At 32.8% G+C, this 16,353-nt stretch overlaps 3 protein-coding genes across 3 annotated transcripts; all 3 read left to right on the top strand.

Moving 5' to 3' along the window:
• Nucleotides 1-2,244: 2,244 nt before the first annotated feature.
• On the top strand, nucleotides 2,245-6,711 carry LOC124913944 (phospholipase D delta). Its single transcript, XM_047454389.1, has 11 exons — nucleotides 2,245-2,866; nucleotides 2,941-3,586; nucleotides 3,672-3,788; nucleotides 3,899-4,093; nucleotides 4,188-4,490; nucleotides 4,577-4,645; nucleotides 4,793-4,940; nucleotides 5,067-5,215; nucleotides 5,521-5,688; nucleotides 5,762-5,962; nucleotides 6,104-6,711. The coding sequence occupies exons 1-11, from the start codon at nucleotides 2,577-2,579 to the stop codon at nucleotides 6,398-6,400; spliced, it is 2,583 nt and encodes an 860-aa protein (XP_047310345.1). The 5' UTR covers nucleotides 2,245-2,576; the 3' UTR covers nucleotides 6,401-6,711.
• Nucleotides 6,712-7,766: 1,055 nt separating this feature from the next.
• On the top strand, nucleotides 7,767-12,727 carry LOC124914718 (thiol-disulfide oxidoreductase LTO1). Its single transcript, XM_047455318.1, has 7 exons — nucleotides 7,767-7,942; nucleotides 8,043-8,346; nucleotides 8,661-8,917; nucleotides 8,998-9,107; nucleotides 9,523-9,670; nucleotides 11,398-11,535; nucleotides 12,444-12,727. Exons 1-7 carry the CDS (start codon nucleotides 7,820-7,822, stop codon nucleotides 12,534-12,536), a joined length of 1,173 nt encoding a protein of 390 aa, XP_047311274.1. The 5' UTR covers nucleotides 7,767-7,819; the 3' UTR covers nucleotides 12,537-12,727.
• Nucleotides 12,728-13,845: 1,118 nt separating this feature from the next.
• On the top strand, nucleotides 13,846-14,778 carry LOC124914719 (ganglioside-induced differentiation-associated protein 2-like). Its single transcript, XM_047455319.1, has 3 exons — nucleotides 13,846-14,007; nucleotides 14,098-14,362; nucleotides 14,450-14,778. The coding sequence occupies exons 1-3, from the start codon at nucleotides 13,893-13,895 to the stop codon at nucleotides 14,667-14,669; spliced, it is 600 nt and encodes a 199-aa protein (XP_047311275.1). The 5' UTR covers nucleotides 13,846-13,892; the 3' UTR covers nucleotides 14,670-14,778.
• Nucleotides 14,779-16,353: the final 1,575 nt, after the last annotated feature.

Genomic DNA, 16,353 nt, shown 5'->3' with positions numbered 1-16,353 from the left:
TAATTGTACAAATTGTATAGCTATGTCGTCAAACAAGTCAAACTCGAGTTCGACTCGATTAAGTATTTATTAGCTCGACTTTAACTAGTTTATAAATTAGAGTTTGACTCGAATATTTGCTGACTCTAAAACTTGAACTAAAATTAAATTTTTAAATATTAGTAAAGAAAAAAAATATTTATATTAAATTTTAATATTAAAATAAATAATATATTATTTATTACCAGACTCGAAATACTCGACAAGTCATCGAGCAAGTATTATATGAACTCGAGCTCGACTCGAATTTTAAACGAGTAGGCTCGACTCGTACTTGGTCAAAGTCAATGTCAAACTCAAATTCGAACTTTAACCGAACGTTCGTTCACGAGTAGGGATGGCAACGGGTACCCTACCCGACGGGTAGTGAAGTACCCATCTCCGAACCCGATTTTCATTTCACTACCCGACCCCGACCCCGAACCCGACGGGTATCTCTACTTCTATACCCATCCCCGATTCGTCGGGTACCCGATCCCCGACGGGTACCCCATTACCCGATTAAATTACTTATAAGATTATAAAGTTTGAAAAAAAAGAAACACAATTTTAATAAACAATTTTAACATTAGTAATATCAAAATATTAAAAATAAAAATAAAACCATTACTTACATACCTCATAATTTTTGTAAATCTTGAAGAAGATAAACTAGAGTCGAAAAAAAGTAGAATGAACAAACTAGAGATGGAATATGAAGAATTATGAGAGAGAGGGTAATATTTTGTTATTAAAATAAAAATTGAAGTTATGTATGAGAAATATTATTTTGGGAATATAAAATAATTAAAGTTGAAGTGTAGTGTATTTATGACTATGTTATTGGTTGGAGTGAAGTGTGGATAAGATCAAATTAAATGATGCATATTTATAATACATTTGCAATGATGAAGCATTTTTGAAAAGTCACACATTAAAATTTAATAAAAAAAATCAATAATATTAATATAACCGGGTATCGGGTTTGGGTTTCGCACACTCCCCATCCCCGACCCTGTACCCGACCGGGTACCTTCTCCCTCTCCGCATGCCCGACCCCGAACCCGATTTAAAATATCCGAACCCGACTATCAGGTACCCACAAGTATCAGGCATACGAGTACCCATTGCCATCTCTACTCACGAGTGGCCGAGGGAAACTCTCCTCTTACATCGTTCCTCGCCCATTTGACCTCCTATTGATAAAAAGTATTCGCTTGTATCCAAACCGCCTAGAGGAAACCTCCTATAAAACTCTAACTGGTGCAACTCCAGAGGCTTATGCAACAAGCCCGACGAACATCTTAACTCAATTGCCGTCGGCCCAATGTCATTAGAAAATATTTTCTTCCCTCTTCTTTATTTTTAACTTATTTTTAATTTATCTACATATCTATAATTATATAAAAGATATTTTTAAATTTATTTGTTTTACAAAAAAAAAAAAAAAATTGTATTCTGCGTTTTGAAAGATTTTTTAGTTATAATGAAAATGTGTTTTTATAGTAAATTTTTTTTATTAATTATTGACCATACAATTTTAAAAATATTTTTCAAAACTTCAGTCAACTAAATTACCTTTGTTGTTTTCTAAAACTATATACACAATAAAATAAATATTATCTTTTTGTGACTAAAACTTTTGCTATAACCAAACACTACCGTTTCTATCCAAAATTGAATTACATATACAAATAATGGTAAACTTTAACTTTTTCATTATTAATTAGTGCTTCTTTTGAATTTGGATTTGTCTTTATCAATCGTGACATCCATATTCCATATTTCCATTAATAAAATAAAATGATTAGATACAACTAAATCACTTGTTGCCATATATCCAGTAACTCTTAAAATTTGGCTTAATAATGCAATTATATACTAATATTTATTAAATATAAAATACAATTTTTAAAAAATCCAATAATATATACTGATATAATTCTGTACAACATTCTCTTATATTATTATAACATGTAAACTAATTTATTATTCACAAAAGATTTAAATAATCAGATATCATAACCAAATTCCAAAGTGAAGTGGATGGTTTAATAATAGTTCCGGATCTTCTAATACATGATTAGTTGGATCAAATTATATTATTTAAATGTAATCTATTATTACAGTTAGTTAAAGACAAACACATAAAATATCTAAATATGAATAAATTAATTTATATTATTATATATAAACATAGTCGATGAACAAACGTGTTTACGGCCTGTTTGATTTGCAGATATTCACCTTTTCTTCCCTCCCGCAACAACTTTCATTTTCTCTCTCCTCGCCGAGAAGAAGATGAAGATGAAGATCAGTCGAAAATGACAAATTTGTGTATCTGATTTGATGTTTTTGATATATTAATGTATGACTACTTTCTAGTGTCTGGATACACGACAATGGATGGAATGTTTGGTTGAGGTCGAAGATCTTGGCGGCAAGTAAGCTTTTCGAAGGAGACAAGTTCGAAGCCTCCATTACCTTCTTGGAATCTCTTTCTCTTTATATATATATACTTTGCGTTTCTGTTTTATTTCACGATTTGAGGGTTTGTAATGGCGGAAAATGCGTCGGAGAAGGTGATTTATCTCCATGGAGATCTGGAGTTGAGAATTTTTAAAGCTCAGAATCTACCAAACATGGATATGATCGTTAAACACTTTAATCAATGTTATAGAGCATGTAATGTCTGTGTTACTCCCTCTAGCAAAGATGACGGTGGAAGGGACGGACAGAAACTTTCTAGTCGTCGCACAGGCATCACAAGTGATCCTTACGTAACCGTCTCGGTTCCTCAAGCTACGGTTGCTAGGACGCGGGTTATTCGCAATTCCAAACATCCTGTGTAAGATCTAGTTTTCGAATACTCCATTCCGTTAGTTAGATTTGGTATTCAATTTGGTTGTCTTCTCATTTCAGGTGGAACGAGCATTTCTATATACCGCTGGCTCATCCGGTTGCTAATTTGGAGTTTCAGGTGAAGGATAATGATATGTTTGGTGCTGATCTGATAGGAACAGTTAGAATTTCGGCTGAGAAGATAGCCACCGGAGTGGTTATCAATGAAGGTTATACTTTGATTGGGCCATCAGGAAAAGTGGCTAAGCCAAATTGCAAACTCTTTGTGGAGATTAAGTTCACCCCTTGTGCGAAGAACCCATTGTATGATCACGGAATTGCAGGAGATCCAGACCATAGGGGTGTGAGGCACACCTACTTTCCACTTCGAAAGGGCAGTTCAATGAGGTTATATCAGGATGCTCATTGTGGTAACGATGAATCGAAGCTTCCTAAAATTGAATTGGATGGAGGGAAGAGTTTTGACCATAACTCATGCTGGGAAGACATTTGTTTTGCTATATCAGAGGCTCATCACATGATCTATCTAGTTGGTTGGTCAATTTTTCAAAAGATCAAGCTTATTAGGGAGCCAACAAAACCACTTCCTAGAGGTGGCAATTTGACTCTTGGTGAATTGCTCAAGTATAAGTCTGAAGAAGGCGTGAGAGTTTTGATACTTGTTTGGGATGATAAAACCTCGCATGACAAATTATTCATTAATACTGTGAGTAGTTTAGACTTTGATTCCTATAGTTTTCTAACATCAAAATATGAAATTCAGAACCCTTTCATTTTCCATTGGCGTGTAGGCAGGGGTCATGCAAACACATGATGAAGAGACTAAGAAATTTTTCAAGCATTCATCTGTTATATGCGTTCTGTCACCTCGTTATGCAAGCAGCAAGCTTGGCATCATCAAACAACAGGTACACTGGATTTTCTTTCTCGAGTCATGCTCATTAAGCTGGTTTGAGATTAATAAAAAGAAAAAGCTTAATAAAGTATTGAAGTTTCTCTTCATTGTTTATTGTGGCAGGTGGTTGGTACTGTCTTTACCCATCACCAGAAATGTGTGCTTGTAGACACGCAAGCATTTGGCAATAATCGAAAGATCACTGCATTCTTGGGTGGCCTTGATCTTTGTGATGGCCGCTATGATACACCAGATCATAGGTTATTTAAGGATCTTGATACCGTATTTAAAGATGACTTTCATAATCCTACAATTCCTGTGAGTAGTTTCTTCATTTTATTTAAACCAATTTTCTTTTGTCATGCTAGTTTTGTCTAATATATTAAACCTTGTGATTTTTTTTTGGTTCTAGGCAGGAAGGAAGGCTCCTCGACAACCATGGCATGACCTGCATTGTAGAATAGATGGGCCTGCTGCATATGATGTTCTTATTAACTTTGAACAGCGGTGGAGAAGAGCCACAAGATGGAGAGAATTCGGACTGCGCAAAAACATGTCTCAATGGCACGATGATGCTATGCTAAAAATAGAACGTATCTCGTGGATATTAAGTCCTTCATATACTATTTCATCAGATGGGACATATAGTATTCCAGAAGATGATCCTTCTTTGTGGGTTTGCAATGAAGATCATCCAGAAAATTGGCATGTTCAGGTTGCTTTTCTTTTTTGCTTGTTTTATCATCTCGGTTTAAAAACTTAATTATTGCTTGACTTGCATCATCTGTTTTATCTCGACAGATTTTCCGGTCAATTGATTCAGGATCTGTCAAGGGATTTCCTAGAACGTATGATGTTGCACAGAATCAGGTTGGTTAACTATTAATGTACGTTTTGCTTTACTTAAACCCTAGCTGGTATGTGGAGAGAAATGATAAAACTGAGTTTTAACTTTCATTTATCTTATCCTGCTATTAAATTACTATTCTAATTCTTCTAGACAATGTTGTGAAACAGCATCTTATTTGTTCGAAAAGTTTGGTGATTGACAAGAGCATTCAGACAGCGTACATTCAAGCAATCAGATCTGCAAAGAACTTTATATACATTGAAAATCAGTATTTTATTGGATCATCATATGCATGGCCTTCTTACAAAGATGCAGGTTGGTTCATTTCTATTGTTATTTATCTTAAAATGCTTTCCTCCTGATTAAAATCATAAAGAAGTAACTATTGACTCTTGAAGTTTATAATATTTCTAAATACTCTCTCTCAAATGGACCGATCAGGAGCTGAAAATCTTATTCCAGTCGAATTGGCACTTAAAATCGCCAGTAAAATTAAAGCAGGGGAGAGGTTTTCTGTATATGTTATCATACCAATGTGGCCTGAAGGCGATCCTAATTCTGGTCCTATGCAAGAAATTCTTTTCTGGCAGGTATATTTGAATCTTAGACTAGATGGATTAATCATTAAAGCCTATTTGAAAACTAGTATTTTGTCACAATCATATCTCATTAATTTTTTTTTTTGTTCGATATAAGATTGATATTTGGATCAAATCCAGATTACAAATAGATCCGAATCAGGATAAGGCTAAGTTATATTTCTAAACGTAATGAGATATCTAACAGAAAACGAGGGCTTCCCAAATGGGCCCATTAGTGATAACAAAACGTTTGCTTATGTGTTGAAAGATTCGACCATTTAAGATGAAGTCGTTCTTTTTCCTGTTTCTTACAGAATCAAACAATGCAAACGATGTTTGGAATTGTGGCACAAGAGCTTGAGTCGATGCAGCTGACTTGTGCACATCCTCGGGACTATCTGAACTTCTACTGCCTTGGAAAGAGAGAAGAAAATCATGAAGTAGTAATATCTGATGCTAATAGTACTACCAACGGAAACAAGGTATTATATCTGTATTCAACTGTTTAATCACTCAAAATATATGGAATCAATTTAAATAAAATTCTGTTCTCAGATCTGTGATTCAGAAAAATTCCAAAGGTTCATGATTTATGTCCATGCTAAAGGGATGGTAGTGGATGATGAGTATGTGATAATAGGATCTGCAAATATTAATCAAAGATCTTTGGCCGGCACAAAGGACACAGAGATAGCCATGGGCTCGTATCAACCCCATCATACTTGGGCTAAGAAGAAGAAACATCCCCGTGGCCAGGTTTGTTTTTTTCTATTGAGAAAACAGAGGATCATTCTATTAATAATCCAAAAACAGTTTACAATTGAACTAAAGAAAAGGTGGAACACAAACATGTGCTGGTTTGAGAAGACTAATTAATATGAGTGGATACTTTGACAGGTTTATGGGTACAGGACTTCACTGTGGTCAGAACATCTTGGTGGGGTACAGGAATGGTTCAAGAGACCCGAGAGTTTGGAGTGTATGAGAAATGTTAATCAGGTGGCAGAGGAGAACTGGAAGAAATATACAGACGATAATTTTAAGGTGTTGCAAGGACATCTGCTTCAGTATCCTATCGAGGTTAGTGTTGATGGAAAAGTAAGTCCATTAACAGGTTTCGAAACATTCCCAGATGCTGGTGGTAAAGTAGTTGGAGCTCATTCACAAACTATTCCTGATGTGCTGACAACATAATGAATGAATCCTTTCTCTTATTCTTTTTTGTTGATGTTTGTCAATGATTCCAATTCATTTCTCAGCATCCTTCACGTGTGTATTATGTTGAATCTTCCGGTATTGTGTTGGTTGTTGCCGATCTTCCTCATCTTCTTATGTCTTTTATGGATTCGGGTTGTTTGTGCACACCATTTGTGAGTGAAAGCTGTGTTCCATTGTGTTACTTGTGTAAACAACCAAAAAATAGGTGTTTTTTGGTTTATGTAGAATGGATGGACTTGTGTACACCATTTCTTGTTTAATCGTGAGTGGAAAAGGTGTTTGTTTTACTGGTGTACACCATTTCTTTTCTTGTTGTGGTTGATTATTTATATTGAAATGAAAAAGTATTAATGGCAGTTCTATTTCTTTTAGCAAAACACCTCAAAATCTACTTTCAAAATTCTTTGACAAACTTTATCCCGGTTTCCTTGTAATTTTTGAGAAATTTTTTATCAAAATTAAAATTTTTTAGTTGGGAAGCTATGAATGGAGTAGACCTCATGTAAATGTTAGAACTTCTTCAATGGGTACACCATTCAAAGTGGATTGAATTGAGTTCCAGTTCTAGCAATAAAATTGTGAATGATTGAAAAATAATTTCTCTCCTCATGTGGTAAATAATTTGGAAATAAATAAATAAAAGAGTTTTTGAAGTAAAAATTATGAATACAAGCATCTTAAATAATTTATGTTACACGTTTTCGTCTCAATTCAAAAAAGAAGGGATTGTATAAGATGATAATTTTTCGATCTTATTGTCATTTAAAATTCTTACGTTATTTTCTTATTTATTATTTTGTTTTTCTCATCTCTTTCAACTAAATAAAATAGGTTTGAGACTTGACTGCGGATGTATTAGGTTAGTTCTTCTTATTTAAAATATATATTTTTTATTTTTTACAAAAATATATATATTAAAAATGATAAAAATCGTTAAAAAAAAATATATAACAGAAAAAAACGTTATTCAATAAGTTAATTAAACTAGTAAGCCTTCGAAAAAATTACAACTCTATGACATATTGGACTTTCGAAACGAACATCTTTATATATTGAATAATTTATATTTGATTAGTATTTTAAATTAATTAATTAAATTAAGTACAAAAATATCAAAATAAAATTATATTATTAGAAAAATATAAAACTCAAGTTAATCTGTATAATGAAATATTTTGTTTTCGGTAGATATACAAATTTGACAGTTCGAAATAAATAATATAAAAGTTTTTCAGATTTATTAGATAATTAATTCTTGAAAAAGGTAAAAAAAAAAAAAAAAAAAAAGTAAAATAATCTGATTATGTTAATTTTGAAGATAATTATTTCACTAAGAAAAATGAAAACAGTCGTAGAAACTTACTACCTTCCCGTCTAGTACAGAGTTTGGAGGCGATGCCGTCGACCGGAGTAACTGCTATGGCGAGCTTCTTCGTCAATATCTCGCCTGCTCAACCGTTTGTTCGAACGCCTTTTCTATCTCTTTCTCCGAATTATCCTGCTCTGAAGATACTCAAGGTACTTTTAGAATAGCGAAAACAGTGTTTCTACATGTATAAAACTTCATCATCGTCGTATGTAGCAATCGATTCATCTATTTCAGTTTGATATTTTATAGACTAGCGGCTGGTCTCGGCGAGTTCTGATGCTTCGAGTGAATTGCTCCACAGAGCCTGATGCATCCGAATCTGATTCATCTTCTGATCCGTCTGAATCATCGTCTTCATTGTTTCCGTCGTCTTCTTCTTCACCTTCATCAATGAACACGTCGGCGTACAGTTGGATTTCGGCAATTGGAGGAATTGGTTTGTTGAATACTGGTTACTTGTCCTACCTAAAGCTCACGGACTCGGATGCTTTTTGTCCGATTGGCGGTGGTTCTTGTGGTGATATTCTTAACAGTGCATATGCTGCTATTTTCGGTAAAACAAATTACGCTGATTCTGCTTTATTGATCCTTTAGGTTTATTCTTGGTTTTATTTCAAGATGTGATGACAGAATACACTCCTATTCATGATCACCTAATGTAGTATGGAAATGAATGCTGAACCTTGAGACTATTTCTAAACTTTTGGTGGAAAATTCTGTGATTTTATATGTAGTGAACTTGAAATCTAATTGAAACTGGTGAATCAAAGAAATTTCCAAGTCTCTTAAGTTTTATATTGTCATTTTTCTTCTTTGATTCATGCTTCCAGTTCACTTAAAATGACGTTTATTTTCACTTTTGACCAGGTGTTCCCCTTTCGTTAATTGGGATGGCTGCTTACGCGTTAGTGGCAATAATGGGCTTAGAGTTGGTTGGCACTGGTTTCCTCTTTAAAATGGATAAACCTGATGCTCGGATAGTATTGCTTGTACTCACCACTGCCATGGCTAGTGCCAGCACATACTTCTTATACATACTAGGCACAGAATTTGCAGGAGTGTCTTGTCCATATTGTTTATTATCAGCTTTTTTGTCAATCAGTTTGCTTGTGATCACCTTAAAGGTATCATTTACACAAGTTATTAGATGAATACATTTTCATTTTTCTTCTTAAACAATCAAGGTATCTCCTTTGCTTTTTAGGATTTGGGACTGCAAGAAATACAAAAAGTAGTTGGTTTACAAGTGTGCCTTGCTGCATTGGTTATTGGCATTTTAAGCACCTCACATAGTGCACAGACTTCTTTAATAAGGTATTTCATTACATCTGAACTTTTCATATGATTTGTTTCTTAGTAATATGTACTATTTTTTGGGTCTCACAGTAACATATGAGATCTTGCACTTTATTTGTTGTACTCATTCCTGTGGACGACGCAATTTTTCCATGTTGATGTGTAGGATAATAATTTGCTTAGAAAAGGAGTATCAGGTTTATGTATTTAAAATGAACTTGATGATTAGTATGACTGATGTGTTGGTATAACATGGAAAAAAGTTGCTTCTTTTAAAGATATAGCATCTAATCCATCATTGTATCACAGTTCACATTCTGGATTCTCTGATACTTTCTTTATTTGGTCTTTGGGTATCTTTACAAGAAATATTTGGTGTGATCTAAGGAACCACTTTCCTTGTCATTTGACTCATTTCATGTTTGTTGAACAGCTCTGCTGAAATTAACCTGGAACCATTTACAACTGAGGTTACAACAGAATCCAGCCCCCTATCTATTGCTCTAGCAAAGCATCTGCATAATATTGGAGCTAAAGTATACGGGGCTTTCTGGTGTTCACATTGCTTGGAGCAAAAAGAGGTAGTAAGAGATCTATTTCTCATCAAATTTTCAATTTAGACATGAAATGTTCTTAAAACAAACGTGCTTAATGAGAAAACCTAAATGTAATGTCATATCAGAAAGTAAAATAGCTCACTAGTGATCTGTTATACTTGAAGTAGAATTAGGTATAAATCTTGAACATAAAAGATAAAAGAATTATATTGAGATGAGTAGTGAAGAATTAATGGAGGGAGATAGAACCCTAATTATTAGGTGAATATAATGGAGATGAGAGAGAACAAGAATTAACCGAAGAGTTTAACAAATTGATCAATAGTTTTCCTTCCTGTTTGGCTGATATTTGAGTGCTTAGCCTTAACTGATATTTGAGTTCTTCAATTCGTCAAAATAGTTCCGATGTTTTTTCTCTAAAACATTCATTGATTGTTGAAGTGTTTCGCCCTTAACATTTTCCTCTAATAGCATAATCACCTTCTGCATTGCGGTCAACATTTCTTCCATTCGGTCGAGTCGTTTATCAATTCGATCTAATCTTTTATCATTTTCTTTGAACTTCAAACATATCTCTTTTAGCTCGTTTTTCGTTTCGAGTTCCGTCATTTCCGACTAATTGAGTTCTTGGGCAGCTTGCACTTAAAAAAAGACTATATGCTATCCACCTTCCTTTCCTCAGACGAGCGCCAACTCTTTGGTGTCTGTGACAATTGGGACGAAATAAAAAAAAACAGAAACGATGAAAAACAGAAACGTCGCTAGGTTTAACAAAGGCTGATTACAATCACATAAGTGATCGCAATCGTGTGAATATCGCGAACTCAGATTCGCGATCGCGCCAAAAGAATATACAGTTCTGCGACGATCTTCATCCTCTGCAGCACTTCTTCTTCTTGAGTGATTCGATTAGGATTCTTGTGAACTGTTTCTAAGCAGCGGCACTTCTTCTTCTTCTTGAGTGATTCAATTAGGATTCTTGTGAAGTGTTTCTAAGCAGCGACAACGGAGGTAATTTCAGACGGTGCTTCAGCTATAAACCTCAATTTGTACATACTATTTTGCCAAGAACTGTTATACCTTGAAGTAGAATTATACATAAATCTTGAACATAAAGGATAAAAAAATTATATTGAGATGAGTAGTGAAGAATTAATGGAGGGAGATAGAACCCTAAATGTTAGGTGAATACAGTGAGGACAAGAGAGAACAAGAATTAACCGAAGAGTTTAACAAATTGCTCAATAGTTTTCCTCCTTGTTTGGCTGATATTTGAGTGATTAGCCTTAACTGTTTTTCCCGCCAAAATCAGTTCCTGTCAGGCCCAACTGTTTTTGCCGTACTTTCCGTCTTTATTCAATTAACTACTACTAATAACTGTAACATCCACCTTAGTGAATTAGCCTTAATACCCTTTCCCGTCTATCATCATCCTTAATATTTAAAAGTTTATTGTTTAATTTGACTAGTCTAATTATATGGCAAAGATCCATGTCCATTTGACCTAATGTCTATTAGCTACAGTAATGTTGGAGTTCTGATATAAACAACAGATAGAAGTTGCAGCCTTCAATGGTTAAAAAAGTTCAAGCTATATTTAAATTAATGCGAAGAATCTTGATTTGAGATGAACTCCGGCCTAATTTCTAGCCCATGTCGTGTAATTGTGAATTTTAGTTTTGTTCTTTGTCTGATAACCTATTGTTCTTGTTTGTGTCATGATTCATGAGCATAGTATTTTCTACACACAGATGTTTGGACGAGAAGCCTCAAAGCTGTTAGACTTTGTAGAATGCTTTCCTAATGGTTATAAGAAAGGAACGAAAATAGAGAAGGCCTGTTCAGAGGCTGGAATTGAAGGATTTCCCACATGGGTGATTAATGGCGAGGTGAGTTAAGCATGTTATGTCTTATCTAACCTACTAATCAATAGGGGTGTTAATTATAATTTTCCACATGCTGCCGTTTCTGCTTAATGTATATCAATATGACTACTTAAGCTAACTTTTTCTTCTATACCCTTTACAGAGTGCAATAATAATAGCATGCAGATAAGTTTTCCAATCCAAATTGTCTTATTTGGAGCGGTTTTTCTCCGGTTTGACCGGGATGATATTTGTGTCCTCCATCATGATTCCGCCTATAATTAAATATATAACATCAACAATATATTTATTTATATTTCATATTTAGAGTTTTAAATTTATTTCTTTATAATAATATAAATTTTCAATATATTACAATATATTATATAAAAACATCATTTTATATAGTTTTATCATATAATATTTTTAGAATATGGTATAAACTGTGCGAGATGGTAATAATAAATCCCCGAAGTAGAACGGGGCGGGACGGTAAATGCACTTCCCGCTCTGCCCCCTTGCCTTCTCTACTTGAATATGATGACAAATTAATTAAGTTAACTTCTTTTATGTACCTAACCCATTACCATTAGGTAGTTCAAATTGAAGTGGCAAGGTGTTACCTAGAGATCGAGATCAAAGGTCTCAGGTTCAATTTTCAGATAAAAGATTTCAGATTCAATTCCAATATGAATACCTGATTTAAATAGGTGATTTATGACTATCGGGTTATGCTAAAAAGAAACTTGAATATGATGGGCTTCATAGACTTATGATTTGTTTTAGTTTCTGAAAAAACGATCTCCTAAAGCATGTCCCATCTCAACTTAAGGTGTTGTTATGGAGATTTATTTTCATTTCAACTTAGGGTATTCTAAGTGAATTTATTCACGGGTTTCTTATGGGGAGTCATGTTTTCCTTATACATGCAGGTCTTGAGCGGGGAGCAACAACTGTCAGAGCTTGCTAGATTATCTGGTTTTACTTATGATGATTCAAAAAGTAGCCCCCAATTAGGTCAATGATCTTATGCTCTGTAAGTATTTCTCCTATGATCAAACTATTATGAAGAGCCTCCAACAAAGTATTCTATTCCTTCCAATGACCCTTTATCATATAAAAACTGAATAATATAAAATTAGTCCATCCACAGTTAAGGACGAGAAGTATCTTGACTGATGGCTTTGCTAATTTTTTTGACCAAAGAATATCTTCTTTTATGTTAACTTTTCCTTAAATTAAGCTTCACATGGTCTGGGGGGGCCCAGATCTGTATATATTTAAATGTCTTCGATTATCCATTTCCTGCTTTATATGGATAGATATATTCAAAAGAGATGAGAATGAGACATTGAGAACAAATCTCCCCTCATTAAAATAACACCGCTGAACAGATAAGAAAGTATGTAGATTTGGGAAGATAATCTTATAATAAACATCCCACTTGTTCTTCTCCACGTTTATTATATATGGACAAAAAATTGTTAAAAAAATTAATAATAAATTGGATATGGTCCTTATCTTTTGATTATTTTCAATAATAATCTTTCTATACATGTTTCTTTATTATATAGATTTGGTTGGCTTGGTTGACTGTTCATGATTGAGTCACAAATATGCCCCTAGTAGACTCCGGAAGACATCTATGGTTGATTATTTCTTTAATCAAATATGAGTGTTATTAAAATATTACAAGTTACAAATTCAATTTTCATTTAAATATCTTCAAAGTTAAAATCAGACTTTTTATAAAAAGGAAGTATTAGTTAAATTATATATAATAAGATATTGAGATTTATTACAATGCAGAATTATTATTAGTTTAGTTTGTCTAAGTCCGTTTCTGTTTGGCTGTGCCTTTTAAAACTGATGATTGACTTGTAATAATATTTTATATTTTTATTTAAAAAGTTAGCATCATCAGAAAAATAGATTTATCAGTTAATAAATTGATCACACATTTCATTGCCTATTTTATGATCATTTAAAAATAAAAATACTTAATAATTATAATTACATATAATTCAACATTTATCTTTACGTGATAAAGATCAAGTAAAAAAGGGGATTTTTTTTTTCCTTTTTTTATTCAAAAGATAAGAACATAGGATTAAGGATAATAGAGAAATAAAAAAAAAAAAAAAAGGTAATGAGCGATTGAATGGATCGGACTGAACCGGGTTTTGGAAAAAGGAAGATGCCTTGGAATATTCCGGAAATTATTATCCCTTGTAAGTTCTTTCTCTCACATTTCCCAAAGCCCTAATAAATATTATTGTCTTTTTCTTCGTCAATTCCTTTACAAAACCGCGCCTTTCTTCTCATTCCATTCAACCCATAAATCAATTATAATTTTATAACTCTTATTATTACAATTTACAATGATGTCGGAATCTGATCAAGAGATTCTTCTCCAGAAATCGGATGTGTTTAGGATCCATGGAAGAGACAAGAGAGGTCGCAAGATCCTCCGCATCGTAGGAAAATCCTTTCCAGGTATATATATTTTTGACAATTTTTGTTTTATCAGATTTTGATGATTTAGATCTGTGTTTGAGTGAGAAAATGTTATTTGGATTTGAACAGGTCGAACGGTGACTATTGATGTTGTGAAAAAGTATTTGGATGAGATGATCTTTCCAAAGTTAGAGAATCGTCCTTTCTGCGTTGTGTATTTTCATAGTGGAGTTCAAAGGAGCGAGAATTTTCCAGGGATTTCCGCTTTACGATCGATATACGAGGCGATTCCGTTAGATGTTAGAGAGAATCTGGAGGATGTTTATTTCGTTCATCCTGGTTTGCAATCCAAACTCTTCTTAGCCACCTTTGGCCGTTTCCTTTTCACTGGAGGGTATGTATGAATCAAGATTTTCTTGTTGTGTTGTTTGTTTGATTAATTGAATGAAATGTATGATGATGATGATGATGATTTTGGCAGGTTGTATGAGAAATTGAAGTATGTGAGTAGGTTAGGGTATTTATGGGAGCAAGTAAGGAGGAAGGAGATTGAAGTTCCTGAATTTGTTCAGGATCATGATGATGATCTTGAATACCGTCCGATGATGGATTATGGACAGGAGAGTGATCATCCTAGGGTTTATGGTGCACCTGTTGTTGATTCCTCTGTCCCAATGTACTCCACCAGGTGCATCTCTTAAGAAATCATGATAATGGCCATGGATCATCTTTGATAAATAGATAGATTGATAGAGAAACATATGAAGAAGAAGAAGAATGGAGTTTTTGTTTATGGGTTGTTTCTATGATGATGTATATATTTTGCAAAGCTGTTTTTTTTTTTTTTTTTTTTTTTTTATCTCTGTAATGTTATCATCTTCAACAATGGAAGAAGATCCATGTTTTCTTCTTTTACCCTTTCATAGTTTGATGATGGTGTATAAAGTTTTTGAGTTTCTTCAATTCTCTCTCTTTAATCAACTGTTAAATGATGAAAAAAAAACATATTAAAATTAGAATGAGTTTATAAATTATTTTAATTTTATTTAAATAAAATAAACTTATATTTAATCAATTTAAAGTAACTTGCTTGTAAGATCTCTTTTGCTTTTCTATATTGGTGATTATATTTATAATGTTTATTAATTGTGAGATTTCATTGTTTTGGATTCAGATCTTTTATGTTTTCCATAAATGGTGAGATTTCTTTCTTTTGGGGTGAGATTTAAATGCTTTACAAATTGGTGGGTTTTCATTTCTTTCTCATAACTAGGTTATGTGGACCATACAAGTGTCATTCTGGTTTGTTCAAAGGACAATGAATATAATATGATATCACAATTTGATTTGATATGATTTGATATTTTTTCTCAAATTATTGCTATCACAAAAGTCACAAAAATATTATTAAAGAGAATTTTGAATAAAAGCTAAAATGATTGTGCTATAGAAACATTTTTAGATGATAAAATTATTATTATTATTTGATAAAAAAATATATAACAAAGAAACTAGGCACTAAATTATACAATAAATTAAATATATTTTCAGTATTATCTATATGTATTTTAATAAGGAGTGAAAAATAAATAAAGATGGTATAGTATAATATATATACATACCATGTATTTTCTTAGAAAAATTTAGTGATTGATCGATGATTTTGAGTAGGTGATGATTATTTTTGATAAAAAATACTTAAAAGTATTGATATATATATAAAATATAATTTAAAATAGAGAATATTTTTGTTAATAAAATGAGTGATTTGATTGTTGAGGAGTGATGAATTGAAAAATTGATTTTTTTTTAATTTTTTTAAAATCTGAAAGAGAACGAAGTCCAAGACATTGATTCATATAGTAGGTTATTTAAGTCAAAATGAGGTTGGACATAAGAATATATAATAAATTATTATTATTTTTTAAAATATACAGATTTTAATATCTTACAAGATGTATGTAATTAATCCGTTAAAATATAAGATAAAATAAAGAGGGTATCATTTTTGAATTTGTGTCTCCTAAAAACTTTTTTGGCTATCATTTTTCTGTCAATAGGATATACTCTAAGAAGGGTATCTTTTAGAAGGTTGGTGCTCTTTTTCAGACTTTCTTATTAGAAGCTCTTTTGGCTCCTCTTAATGATGTTACTCCACTGTTCAGCAGCATCATAAACAATCTCATCATCATTATTATCATTAATGTTAGAGGTTTCTTCATTGGATTCTTCATTATGTTCATCTTCATTTGTTACTGTTGACTGTACATGTGAAGGAATTGGTATGAGTTTTATGGACTCACCAACTCTCTCTAACTTCTCGTTGATTTCCGGATTTATCCAATTCTGACCTCGAAGAACACAACATCTCTACACCTGACAATT

This window comes from Impatiens glandulifera, chromosome 9, assembly GCF_907164915.1.
Source record: "Impatiens glandulifera chromosome 9, dImpGla2.1, whole genome shotgun sequence".
Taxonomy (NCBI): domain Eukaryota; kingdom Viridiplantae; phylum Streptophyta; class Magnoliopsida; order Ericales; family Balsaminaceae; genus Impatiens; species Impatiens glandulifera.
Note: the sequence above shows the minus strand (reverse complement) of the source record. Positions and strands in the feature narration are given on the sequence as shown.